General features: G+C 39.6%; 1 protein-coding gene across 3 annotated transcripts in view; it reads right to left on the bottom strand.

Moving 5' to 3' along the window:
* Positions 1-14,745, bottom strand: part of hdac8 (histone deacetylase 8) — a 50,005-nt gene that overhangs the window by 14,054 nt on the left and 21,206 nt on the right. The window contains exons 6-9 of one of the 3 annotated variants that reach the window (XM_078211647.1): positions 12,109-12,186; positions 11,910-12,018; positions 2,026-2,198; positions 927-1,021 (exon numbers count right to left, since the gene is read on the bottom strand). In XM_078211647.1, coding sequence (XP_078067773.1) covers positions 927-1,021; positions 2,026-2,198; positions 11,910-12,018; positions 12,109-12,186 — 455 coding nt within the window. Of the gene's footprint in view, positions 1-926; positions 1,022-2,025; positions 2,199-7,955; positions 8,819-11,909; positions 12,019-12,108; positions 12,187-14,745 lie in introns of those variants that run through there. The other 2 variants (XM_078211648.1, XM_078211649.1) reach the window with 2 other exon arrangements.

The raw sequence follows: 14,745 nt of genomic DNA, 5'->3' as shown, positions 1-14,745 counted from the left end.
CGTGCATACTCCACACAGACAATCACCCAAGGCTGGAATCAAACCCAGGTCCCTGGTGCTGAGATAGCAGTGCTAACTACTGTGCCACCATGCTGCCCTTGATTAAAAGCCGCCTTCTAAATACTTAGGCCCAGTATTTGAAACCTGAAACATGATCTTCAATCCTACACTTAGGTGGTTGTTGACAGGATGATCTTTCATGTTGATGAAAGCATAAGATCTACAGTTCTACTCATACATAGCTGAAAGGTGGGTCAGAGCATTGGTAGAAAGTTCATTTAGTGCAGGAACAATTGAATAACTGTATTAAAAACATTATGCAACTGGACCAGATTTGCCACATTGACGGAAGGAATTATTTTCTCTAATGTCAATGCATACAAGATCATGAGTTGTGAGTGTCCAACTGTGGTACTGGGGTCACTTACAACTCTACCCCCTGGTAATCTGTCCCTTACAATCCCGATTAAGTCCTTTTGCTCTGCACAATAAGTAGCCCTGTTCAGTACACTAAGAAACAGTCATTCAGGAAAAAAACAGGAACTTGTAAGATAAGCATAACATTATATTTTTATAGAATCGATGTATTTGTATAGCAACAAATACATAAATGTTTGAAAAGAATTATACAATCAGCACAATACTATCCGTATCTAAAAGAAAATTCAAAGTCTAATGGTAGCAGAAAGCCTAGAGAGGCCTCTCAGTAATGATTAAAGAAGGGCCAAATGCTCCGTTTATGAATCAAACAGTTGTAGCTTACTTCAGCCAGAACAAGCCCATCATTCTGGGGGAAATGAAGAGACAGTGCATTATTGTTGTGCTGTCATTTGACTACAAAACTGTATTCAGAGTAAAAGTCCCAGGTTTGATTAGTCAGAGTGACTCAGCAGATAGCAAGAAAAGGTAGCCTGTTGCAGCTTTACCTCATGATCCGGAATCTCTGAGGACAGGGTTTTTCCAAGGACAACGGCAGTCAGATATGTCCAGCATCGGGCTGTGTTAGCATGGTTATAGCCCCCTGTCTCCACCAGAAAAGCAAACCACACAGAAATAATTTATTTGGCAGAAGGCACAGTGACAATGTTATCTGTTACTGTCTGACCTTAATAAAATCCTTCCACATTTACATTTTAAAAGTTGGTTGAAGTCGTGGTGCCTAATGGCTTGTGAAGATTCCCAATTATTTCATATTTCTTTCTTCCTCTATTATCCAATAACAGTTTTTCTGAGTTGACCAATGCGTTTAATTCACAGTACGTGGAGCCTGAGTACCTGTACCTTTTTAAATCTTCCACAATAATGTGACTGACTAACGTTATTGACAGCCTCATCAGAACCCCAGGTCAGGGCCTACTACAATATAATAGAATCACTGCAGAAGGAGGCCATTCGGCCTATCACATCTACACCGACTGACAGAGTATATTACCCAGGCTCAGTGCTTTAAGGACATGTCTATTATAATCTGAGCTAAAACTGCCCCAAATTCATTTTGTGCAGGATGCTTACAGCAAACAGAGGTTTCATTCCATCAGTCTGGGATTGATTTGAACTCAGATCCCATGCTCTATACAATCTCTCACTTATTTAACTGTGATTGCATCATTGACTAATTCAAATCCTCCCTGAATTTAACACACACACTTCTAGACAATATCACTGTTATGAATAAGGAGTGGTAACCCGTGATGCTTTACTAGCCAACTCAAGGATAGTGATGGAATTTGCAGAACTTCCACTTTCATTTCAGCTAAAATATGTGTTCATTCTGCGCAGACCTGGGGTGGATCCTGGGCCTTCCTGGCCAGTTTGCTTGCATACCACACTATATGATGTATGTATCTGGACAATTACTAAAGAGCTCTACCTTTATAAAATACACTTTGAAAAAACACACAGCAATAGACTCCTCTTTATGGTCGACATTGCAACTTGTCAATGAACTGGTTACTTTTCAATTTGCAATTTTCAATCACCTCTGTAACTATTAAACATGTTGCAACAAAAGACAGATGGACTCACCTCCTCCCAAGATCAAAGTTGGCAATTCCCAGTTCAGAATGTAACGCAGGCACTTTCCCACTCCCACTGGTGTCATATTAAAGGAACACATTGGGTCTCCAGCAATAGTATCTGCTCCGAGCTGGCAGACCACTGCTTCAGGATTGAATGATGCATACACCTCTTTTAACACACTAATGAGGAAACAAAATAAGGAAATAGATGTTATTGGATAACAGACATTTGCTGTACGTGGCAATGCAGGATGACTGTAATCAGTAGTTTTCTCATCATCAATCCTATTCCCATATAGGAATGGGTAATAAATGTTGATCTTGCCAGCAATGCCCACTATCCAAAAATGGAAAAAATAGGTCAGTCTAATGCTAGGATTATGCTTCATTGACTCACAACTTATCCAAGATTTGCCATTCTTCATAGAATAGAATAGAATTCATACAGTGCAATCAAGCGAAAGGTGTGAAAACCTAGTTTTGAATTCACTAATAGGAAATTTGATGAGAATACGCTAAGATGATCTTCCACCTGATTTTATCCCTCATGCCATTTCCTTCAGGGAAATTAACTTTCCTTAAAAAAAAAATCCAATGTTCAACTGCCTGATCACACAGCTGCATTCACACCTTATTCATCCAAAAATCTGTTCACGGCCAAATTATCCAATACAGAAAAACATCTTCACAAAACCAGTATTCTTAAATTTGCACAATTATGAATAAATATATAGAAATTAAATAAAATCAAAGTTAAAAGTTTATGTCTGCTTTAGATAGTTAGATTTTTTTCTTTAAATAGTTAACTGGAATAAACTTACCATCCCAGGCTGGCACCTGGAGTGAGTTACCACGGTCCCCCTTAATACCAATGCTATTCCTCCTCTGACAACTAATGGCTTACAGCTTCCACATAACTTTTTCATCATAGATATTGTTTGTAAAGGATCTCCAAGATTAATATTACACAACTATAATTAAAACAGTATTAAATAAGCACAACACATTTCTCTTTCGGAATTCGCTTCTTGGAACAATTGTTCTTTGGATTAAAAAAAAAGGCTAAATGATCTTTTAGGCTTAACCCTAAATATTCCCAATAACCAACTCAAATTCTGCAAGAACCAGTCTGGTCAACAGAAAATCCTATTAACCAAAATATTTTTGAAGGCTCTGTTGATTGTGCACATCATATTCTTGAACAGCACCATAATAACTGACTGAAGCAATTACCTGTGCTCACAGCGTGAGACAGTTAAATTAGAAAAACCAAAGTCATTAGCATGAGGTAGTAGTGCAAATAATTACTGTGTCTGACAGCTCAAGGCAACTGAACTAAGATCAATACAGATTCAGTCAACTACACAGGGTTCTGGCTGAGAAATGTAGGAAAACTGGATTATCATAAGTCAAGATCTTGTCATGATCCCAGCAAATATCCCCACTAGCGAGATTGACTGTTAAAACATTCAAACTCACTGGAGGGAATTTAATGGGGACCTCAGGTGCAGGTTGGGAGGCAGCGTGATCAGAGAAGGCACCCTCTGCCTTCCCAATGCCTTGGAATTCTCTCAGCTGCAGGGAGGGTCAAGGACGGCGTTCCTGCCCAGAGGTCAATTGAGACCCTGAAGTGGCCGCCTAATGGCATCTTTCCTCCACTGCTGGCATGCTATCAAGTGTCGGAGGAGGAGGGGAATGCAGAGAAGGCCTCCGCCATGTGGGACGACCGTCCAGTAAAACCTAGCAGCTTCCCTGCAGAGAGGCTGTCGTGATCGGGCAATCCTCCCCAGCGACAAGGCCACCTCTGATTAAATATCCACCCATCTTGCCAGAACCTTCTTACCTATCTCCAGTGACCCCAACCCCACTTACGTCGGTCCGAGGACAGCATCTATGATGTTTCTCTGGACTGGGTGCAGTTTCAGGATTTGCCAATGCTGCCTGCGGAACCACTGTGAGTGAAGAGCTGTCTGGCCTCCAATTTGTCATGATGTGGAAATCCCAGCGTTGGACTGGGGTAAACACAGTAAGAAGTTTAACAACACCAGGTTAAAGTCCAACAGGTTTATTTGGTAGCAAATGCCACTAGCTTTCGGAGTGCTGCCCCTTTGTCAGGTTTGTGAGCATTTGTTTGTGAGCATTTCTCCACTCCACCTGACGAAGGGGCAGCGCTCCGAAAGCTGGTGGCATTTGCTACCAAATAAACCTATTGGACTTTAACCTGGTGTTGTTAAACTTCTTACTCCAATTTGTCAGCAGCTCTTGGTGAGATATTGTTTATTTCAAGGACAGGAACTGCAACTCCAGGCAGTTAATTGCTTGCCTGCCACAATTGGGTCAGCGCTCCCAAAAACTTCGAGGCATGGTTGTTTCCAGTTTTCCAGCCAGCTGGTAGGACTACCCCAACAAAATTCAATCCAATGTTAGAATGGCAATGCAATGGAATGCGATTAAAGCAGGGAGGCAGATCAGTCATATTACACCATTTTAATTTGATGCAGTAATTCCTCTAACCCAGCTTACTTGATGACAACATTAACATTGATCATTTAACAAAAATATTACCCTCTCCCGAAGCAAATATAGTTAAAACTATTGTTAGATTCTGCAATTAAATTTGATTTTCAGAATAGATTCCTGTTGTTGATTGGCAACGGAATGAATGATTCACGTACTCACTCCGTTGTATGATGGGAGTCATAGGATATGGCTTGCCTGTCTTAGGCTAGGGGAGGAGGATAAAACTGGGACCAGTTATTCTTTGGTATTCTGACTTATTTTCTAGCATTTGGTTACAAAGAAATATTGAGAAAGGTCTAAAGGAAGACCTCCATCTCACTCGTCAGCAACAGTATAATGGTGAAATACCTAAGAAGGACACAGTGGCAGTATTGGAGATAGAGATTTCCAAAAAACATTACTCCCAGAAGTCTAACAATATTGAATACTGCTGGAGGTTAACAACATATTGCCATCCAAGGCACCAAGTATTAAATCAAAATTTTCTACTTAGAGTGAATGGATTTTGATAGGTTAAAATCTCAGCTGTGGATTTCAGAGATCATCCCAGAGGATAACAGAGGTTAGGTTTCTGCCTCTCATCGCATTTTTCTGTAATTTGTACATTCAGCAGAATGGCATTCTGTTGCGATAGACTAAAGTGATGCACCTTCTGCAATGATGTGTTATTTTACTATCGCCAGCTGACACAAATAATTTTGAAAACAAAAGCATGCGATGTTGAGAGATCAAGTTGGGAGATAGGGGAGAATCAGTCTTGTGCATAATTCCACAGCTTGAGGGATCCCACAAACTAAATTGTAAAGCACAGGCAACTCTGAACAGATACTGAAAAGTCCTTAGAAAATGTTTTTTTAAAAATGTAATAAAGAAAAGCATCAAGTACCATCTGGGAAGAGGCCAAGTGTTCTTTCTGAGCCCTTAAACTTTAACCTCACTATCTTTCAATCTACTCAGCACTTTCTTTGCTCAATTCAAAGATTTCTGTCTTCACAAATCTGCACACAGTTGTGATCACAGATAATGGAATATGCAAACTCAGACTTTGTATTTTTGGTTAAGTGTTGTAACCTGTTATTTTGTTTTGAATCATATGAATTTTCCTGCTGTGCTGATGAAAAATCCTGTCTCAATATTTGACTGGGCACTAATTATCGGAGATTTAGCATTACAGATTTCTGTTCTATTTTTGAATTGCCTATGCTCAGTTTATGTTCATTTGTTGGATGGAACTGATTGGGAAATGCACCTTGAGTTTTCTTTTTGTACATTCCAAGGCTCTGGATGTGGGACGAAATATGTTGAAAATACTGCTTACTTTTCTCGGATGGTGAGGATAACATTGTCACTTTAAAATTAATTCCGTTACTTGGTCCCACCATTTTATACACCATCCATGGTCGCCATTAATTTCACTCAAACAGACCATTGGTTGACATGGGAGATGAATCCTTACTCCATCTGTGGCTGTCCCTGGCCTCTGCTAAACATTAAAAAAATCATACCATAGCTGAGACAACTCATCCACCATATATAGATCTGTGATTTAATTTGTTAATGTCTAATGCATTACTCAAAGTAACGAGATGCACTTTTCCACTCTCCTTCTCCTTGTGGCGATTTATCTTTTCAGTTTGTATTGCAGCCTCTAGTTTCAAGAGGGTAGCCCCAGTCATTGCCTCAGCAGGAGATCACCTGTTATGAAGTCTTTTCTGTTGCACAAGTGCTCCACTCACGCAGGTTGACATCCCAGTACAAATTTGCTGGGTTTTTGGTGCTCTCAGCAACAAGGTTAATATTGTGAATCATCAACTATGACTAAAATGATTTCTTTGTCTTCAATTTGTAGTGTATGAGATATCAACTTACATTGGGACTCAAACCCAAGCTGTCTGCGATAGAATTCTGGAGATGGATTCTAGATGAAGTTTCATTTAGTTTAGTATCACATTCTTAGTCACATTGGGATATTTGATATTTATAATCCTCTGAAATCCAGTGAAGGAATTCAACATTCTGATTCCTGTTGCACGAGAATGATTTAATTTATATAGCATCTTATCAGGATTTTTCACCTGTTCTGTATGTTGCAGGTTAGAACACAGATGGTCAATGAGTCCATTAAAGTAAAAAAAAAGACTGCCATACAATATTGCCAATTGTAATTTCCCATTGAGGAGGAAGGCCTGCCTCCACGAGCTGCTACCCTGGGGCTCCTCCAATGGACACAGAGGGCAGAGGGCACAGATATGCCCCCATCCCTTCAATCCAACTGGTCACCAATCTGCCCCAGTGAAACGCGTCAGCCTGGATGCTTTGTTCATGCCTCCCACCACTGCAGATAAAATCTCAGAGGCAGCAGGGGAAGGTCCTCAAGTCACCTTTAACTGGCCATTCAAGGGCTTCAAATGATTGGACAGGTGAGTCTCCTGACTGAGAATGCCAATTTTCTGGGATTGAGTCCCCATTAATTGAAGATCAATCACCAGGATACTGCTATGTGCAGCCCTGGAGAAAAATCATCGTGACATTATTTTTGTCATTTTCTTAGAACTTCTCTTCACCAGATACAAAAATATTGAAAAAGGCTATTTTGCTGACAATCAAACTTTATATATGAGTCTTTTTGCTTTCCAGTTGGTATAGGAAAGCAGTGCGTCACTGGGATGGATGTGCTGGCCAACTAATGGCTGGACTGTGGTGGCAAGTCATGTGATGAAAGACCCAGGAACACATTTAATCACAGTTGGCAACTCTACTCCCAATGCCTCCCCCACCATGAGTAAAATTCCAGTGTTATGAACAGGTAGATGCTAGGCATGGTGTTTATTTTTCAGTCCCAATCCATCTACCAACTGGGGAGGGGAACTGTAAAATCCAGCACCGAAGTCAGCAAGTACTTCACTATCTGCCACAACACACCCTGTAGACATCTAAAACTTGAAACAACTATGAAAAGCAATATAAGTGCGTTCAATTGAAGCAGCAGCCAGAAAAAAAAACACAGCAACTAAACTCTAAATTAAGAAGGTTGCTGGGAGGGAATTAACCTCATACTTCATATTCAGCAGTGAGAGGTTAAAAGAGGCCATTAGCTGGAGCATGGAGTTCCATAATGCCACCTAACGTCATGATCCTTCCTAGTCTGCATATTTCAGGCAGACCTCATATGTCCTGACCATCTCAGAAGGATACATCTGCATTCAAGTGCCACTTTGAAACGCTAAGAGGCCTTGTCATGCCCAGAAACAGGTATGACCAAGTCCAAATCCACCTTTAGGTTTTGGTTGCCATTGATAAATTGTCAGAGACTTAACTATTTGAAACTGTAAGACATTGACAACTAAAAATTACAAGAGGGCACAGTTAACAATGAAAGATCAATATAGATTTTGCAGAAGAATTCTCAATTCTGTTGTCTGAAATTTCCAGTTTTATAAATAAATGGTTGATACAGGATATTAGTTTGCAGGGGTGTAGAAAATATTCAACAATTCATTCCAGCCACAAATTCTGAGCAGTGATGTTTCAAGTTATATATAGATCACATTATCCATGGAACACATCTGTATCCCACAAACTGACATGCAAAAAAGCAATTTGGTTTATTTGTGCTGGGCTTTTGGTTAGTACATTTGCTTTACTATGACAAACAAGAAATAGTTTCAGCTGGAGGTTTGACACTGTTTGCAACACAGTCAGATCTTGACGATCATTTGCAGAGTGTTGATTGGAATTTGAAACACCAATTAGCTCACCAAGACTTGATAATGAAGAAAAACAATTGCCTTGTGGAATTTGAATATTGGAAAAAGCAAGTAACTGCTGGTGCATCAGCATATCATGTCATGAAGTGGCAGGACCCTGCTTGTTCCCATTTAGCAAGTTGCTGATCTCAACTGTGCCAATAATATTTACAAAGCAGAAGTTAAGCAGTTTCTACATTTGGAAGGAAAGGTGTCAAAGTGCTTTGCTCTCGCACTCTGTTTCGCATCCTCCTTGGATTGACTTGGAAATATATCGCAGTTTCTTCACAGTCGCTGGGTCAAAATCCTGGAATTCCCTCCCTAACGGCATTGTGGGTCAACCCACAGCACGCGGACTGCAGCGATTCAAGAAGGCAGCTCATCACCACCTTCTCAAAGGCAACTGGGATGGGCAATAAATGCTGGCCAGCCAGCGACGCCCATGTCTCATGAATGAATAAAAAGAAAATCCAGCTGGTTACACGGTAAAGCCCTGTGAAAAAGTTGCTAGTCCATTATTGGATTTGGTGTGACCTAGAGAAAGATCCAAAGAGAAGGAAGGGGGAAAATATTTTTAAAAAGCTAAATTTTGGTTGAAATTGCATGCAACATTTTGATGGAATTTCTTGATATATATTTCAGATATGAGGGAGAGCATATTTGGAGGTCAATGGGGTGAGAACTCAGGCAGGTGAGTTCTTAATTTCAGGCTGCCAGCCATCTTCCCATCCCCAAGCCATTTTCAGGAAGACAAGTGGCAGATGGCTTGTTCAGGTAACTGAAAGGCCAATTAAGGACATTGATCAAAGGCCAACTGGAATTTTCCTGTCAGCCTATGGGGCTCCCACAATATCAGGATCAAGGCACTGATAAAAGAGTGACTGTACAATGATAAGGAATGAGCAATGGTATTGTAGTTAATGGATCCATCCATGTAGTGCATAATAATCACTATGTCAACTTGCGCTAAGACCATTAGAAACAGTGTTGGCTAATAATTGTATTTTTGGACCCAACATGTCACACGCAAGTTGGGCTGAACTTTGTCGTCATAGTGGGGGCCCCACTGACGGTCCAGAAAGCTGGCAGTGATCTCACCTTAGCCTTTGAGACACACCAGTTGCATTCAACGGGGGTCAGGCAACAAATCAATTGCCACTGCAGCTTCCATCCCTGCCCAACCCCCTAGGAGCTGTTGGCCAATCGGGAGGTCAACAGTGCAGTAGTTGCCAGTAGTAGGACTGCTGACTACTACTGTAACTGCATTTGGAAGAAGAGGATGCCATGGAAGCATTGCCCTCCCAACCAGGCTAAGTGGGGTCTGGGGGCCTCAAGGTCAATCAGGCAACTTGGTACGGTGTCGGGGAAGTGATGTATGGTTGCCGCAGGGCACGCAGTGCAGCTGGGGATGGGGGACACCACCCCATGGGTCACGGTGCACCAATAGGTGCATCCTTCCCCACCCACCAAGCTCACAAGGAGACTGTCAAGGCACACAATGTTGTTTCTCCACATGGTTGAGGGCACACTAGCCATTGGCAAAATTCCAGTGGTGGCAGGAAAAGACCCTTAACGTGCCATATGAGTGGCTTAATTAGCATCTGGGTACAATTACCATACTCTAACTAACCATGTGAAATAGTATGGGGGCAGGAAGACAATGGTCTCTTCACCCCTTGCCTTTCCCCGCCATTTCACATGCTTCCCAGCCTGCTCCTGGAGGGCTGTAAAATTCAGTCACAGACACTAGGTCCCACCCCTCACCAAGCTTCAATATATTATTGGGAAACCACATCTTCAAGAACTATATACTTTTTTTAAACTTGGAAAGATTGCTTTATTTTACTGGTGAACTGACCTGGATTTTTTTTTAAATGGTCATAAGTTCACCTTGGACTGTAAGTAAGCATGCCCTTTCCAAGACATCACACACGTCTTCAGGGAAATGGCCAGCGTGGTACTTGAGGTGGAGTGCTATTTGCTTCTTTGAACTGTAATTAGTTTAACAGCTTGAGGGAAAAAAAACTTTTAACGGTGAAGGCCCTGGTGATTTACTGGAAATTAATTTTATATTTTGAACTCATTTTTATAAACTCAGTTGGGAATAAAACAAGAAGGGCAAAGATGCCTAACTCTTAGTCTCCATGCCATATCTGAAATATAGTGTGACTTATCTGTCTCCAGGTAGCAATCCTCATCTCAGTGGAACTTGTTTCTATTTGGAAATCTGAGAGGCTGAGATGAGGGGGAGAACCCAAAGATTGATCTGGTTCTTTTCTCCTTCATGCCGAAGCTCTGTTGGCGAGAACGTCCAGAGATCTACTGGGACTTGCGACCCATCTCAACATGAGGGAGTACCAAATTGACAGCATTGAAATCCAATGAACTTTATCCTTTTCGTAAAGTTTTTCTTTTATAACTGCAAGTCTCTGAAAGGACACTATTCGCTTGTCCTTTGTTTGCGTGCGTGCTATCTTAGAAAAGATAGTTACACTGCCAGATTACAAATTGTGTGTTAGCCAGTTCTTGCAACTTGTTTTAAAAAGGGGTTTTGTTTAATAATAAATCAATCACTGAGTCTATTGAAAGAAGCCTGGTTAAAATCTCTTTTATTCTGGGTCTAATAATATCAAAGGTAAACAATTGGCTATCTTGGCGAGTGAATTAAATATTTACGTGAATGGTACAACCTGTGAAGTAGTGGGGCTCGATCAACCGTGCACTCCTCCCATCCTGGGTGTAACAATATTTTGGTGTAAAGGAGTGCTTGCAATAGAAATCTCCTGCCTGCGCTGTCACCACATCATACATTTGAAAATTGATCATTCAATATCTTGGTTTTCACAATCATATTTTACCAAAGGTGGACTTGAATAAAAGAAAGCTGATTTAGTTCCAGACCAGAACAAGACCTGAATTTTGTCAAAGGTAGGGAACTAACCAATCTAGGTAGCTAGGATACTATGTGATGTTATAAACTATTTTGTCTCACTAAATCAATGACAAACCTACTCATTTCAAGTCAATGAAGAAATGATCTGATTGCTCCACCTTTGAAATGGTCCTGATCATTGCACTGATGAAGTAATAAAGACTTAATGAGTGGGATAGAAGTTCATGCGGTGTTGGTATATTGTCTATACACGTCTGCAACCAAAGTTAGAATCCTGTCCAGATTAATAACATTTTAAAGTCTTCCCTGTCAACTGGCTATAATTAATGACAGACAGAATGAGACTGGGCAGTTTCAATGCAGTTCCAAGTGATCAGAAGTGTGCAGCACACAACTGTTCAGAAATCAACATCTACTGACAAAACCACAGAAGTCATAGGTTGCCTTTGCCTAAATCACACTGATAGTTATCTGGAAATTGCATATCAGCTGGAGGAAATTGCCCTATGATCCTTCTTCCCTTGCTAGAAGACACCTAGCCTAAAAGTTCATGTGTGTCCTGCATCAATGCAGAAGATATCAGGAATTCATTTGTGTTTGTGTCGAGTTACAGGCAGAAAACCCACTTATATGCTGTAGATGAAATATAGGGAAACCCCAATTCAAGCAAGTTTTATAAAAAAGTAATTCTGCATTAATCAGGACCTGACTGAATTTCATAGCAGTTCCTACCTTTCACATATTTGGTAATACAGTTCATCTTGAATGCCATCTTGTAAAGGGACATTCACAGCGTAATACCTTCCTTTTCCCATTCCAATATCTGTCACATCGCCTGTCCCTTGGGAAATAACCATAAGAAATCATAAAAAGGAAAATTCTGTATCAATACTGCATTCCAGAAGGAGGACTGAAGTGACAGCAGACCTACCTGGGAAGAATCCAGGTGAATACTTGTGAAAAGATACAGTCATTACTTTTGATGTAAAACTGAATGCATCTTCTACACCTGCAGGCAATGAAATATAAGAAAAAGAACATCACTGATTGGATCAATAAAGTCAATAAGCCCCATCGACTTTAAGAAAAGGCTGCTCAATTTCGTAAATGCAGACTAACCTTTTCAAACTGTCTCAAAAATGACTGTTAACATACTGTCCTAATGTGTAACACTAATGAGTTGTAGGCCTATGGATCCTTTCCAGCTTTTGATCAAAGTAACATACACATTGCAGCCAAATGAGGATGTGCTGAGGGAGGCCAGATCTTTCTCTGACAGAGAAGAACAATCAGCACAATAGTGACTTCAGGGAATTGCCCAGCACCACTGATAATCTATTTTTATATTGGCATTGAAGATTTGGGGAAAAGTCACTGATTCACTAACTTGATCAAGAATTTGTGGTGTGTAACAAAACTAAGACAAGTAGAGACAATTCTTCAAGATTAAAAAGGAAGTTTAACCAACAAAATCAAATATTATAACAAAGGACTGTAAACATCCCATTTGTCCATAAAGGACATAATCACATTAATTTCAAAGGGAGAACATTTAAATATCATATTGTGCCCCAACAGTTCCGGTTTTTGCACATGGACATTTCCTAATAATGCTTCAAGATGTATATCATGATACACCAAGTAGTACAACCGGTATTAGCTTATGACTGTGTCCAGAGTATTAATGGATTGTGACAAGGTCTTGCAAAATTCACAAAATTATTTTTAAACCACAGATTAAAGGGCAGATTAACAGGCAAATCAATGTTTTTGTATAAGAGTAATAATCGAAGCTATCAGCACTCACCATAATTATGGAGTAGTAACCCAATGCATTCAACAGCTTTGTGGATTTTGAGGTACTCTAGAGTATACTCTTTGTGAACGAGATTGCTGCTATTGTCTCTAAGCACAAATACCTCGCACCTTCTTCTCAGTTCAACAATCTAAGCCTTTCTTTAATCTTTAACATCCAAACTACCCAGATTATGCCTGGCAGACTGTAGAACAAGTCACATAACCCCTTTCATTTACCCTAGATTTTCCCTTTCATTTACCCTAAATTTAAAGCTACAGTCCCAAAATATAATCCTATAAATCTCAAAATTGTAACAACATATAGAAGCTCTAACAACTTGTTTGTATAATTCTTGCTAGCTTACTCTCATTTCTATATTCTCCTTCATCAATCTGTGTCATCTGTTATTGCTTTTTGGTACTTGCCCAATCCTCAGGCTTACAACACTTCTTGGCAATATTATAAGCCTCTTTTTAAACTAATACTGTTCTTAACTTTTTTAGTTTGTCAGATCAGTCACTTTTCATGTATTACTTTTATTTCTCAATAGAATCTATATTTGTTGAGAATTATGAATTATTTCTTTAAATGTTCACCATTGCTTATCTATGTGGCTGTAATGGCTATTAGATCAAACCCATTAATTTCTATTTGTGTCACTATTTAATCTATTGGGTTACAAATACTTCATGAATTTAGATAAGGAGTTTTAAATTTTAGCATTTTACTTGATTCGATCTTAATCACTGCCAACATAAACGTTTTTGTCCCTTCCTCTCTCACACTTACCTTTAGCCAGATTGCCACATTAGCCCATGGCCTTGATGTTTCTCTTGCAATTTATACATTTCATCTTAACTGAATCCTTCAACTCCTTTTTTCATTGGTTTAAAACTAGTTATTCAATTTATCAGGGTTAAGAGCAGCAGTTCGACTAATTTCAACAGGTACTTTTGAGAATTTGTGATAAATGTATCCAACTACAATAAATTCTGACACCATCTCATATTTATCTCTAAAGTATTAAAACATCTAACTTATTTCAAACTGACAGATGCCCACCCAGGTCATTGGAACTCTGGGCAGTACACTTCAAAAAATATCTCAATTCCTCCGTGGGTTTTAAAGTTATCTTTTAAGAAAATGCAACAGCGAATGTTGCAGGTTTCTAATAAAATTCTTCTGATGTCTTCATGGATCAAACTAGAGTCAGGGATGGGGTAATGGGGAAATTGGAAAGAAAAATTATACAGTTGGGTCTATTGTGAAAATTCTAGCATGCATTACAAGTACGTTTATATCTTTAAACATGTCATGCTTCTACTTGACTAAACTAACGTATCAATCAGACCGTCTAAAGTCAATAGTCTACGTTGCACATTCAAAGCAAAGAATAAATTCATTTTGTGTATCTACCTCTCTCCCTCCATTCAGATTTTAAGTTTCTCCCTTCTTTCTCATTCTTTGTAATAATCACTCTGCCACATTTACACTTTTTTTAAATATTTGGCTTGGAGGAACTTGTTGCATTAATTTATGCTAAAATGCTAATAAATTAAATTCTACTGACAAGGGGTTAAATCTAAACATTCAAAGGTTCTAGGAATGGAGATTAGATTCAGATGGAGTCTACCCAAAATAGTGCTCCTCAAATGTCACATCGGTTTGAGACGTTTTCTTTTTAACAAGCTTTAAGATTGCACTTTGTTTTGAGAAAGAAACTCATTCTCTCTACTCGTGTGTTTTGCTCTTCTCCCTGTCTGCCCTGTC

Source organism: Mustelus asterias, chromosome 4, assembly GCF_964213995.1.
Source record: "Mustelus asterias chromosome 4, sMusAst1.hap1.1, whole genome shotgun sequence".
Lineage (NCBI taxonomy): Eukaryota > Metazoa > Chordata > Chondrichthyes > Carcharhiniformes > Triakidae > Mustelus > Mustelus asterias.
This window is presented reverse-complemented; position numbering and strand designations above follow the sequence as displayed.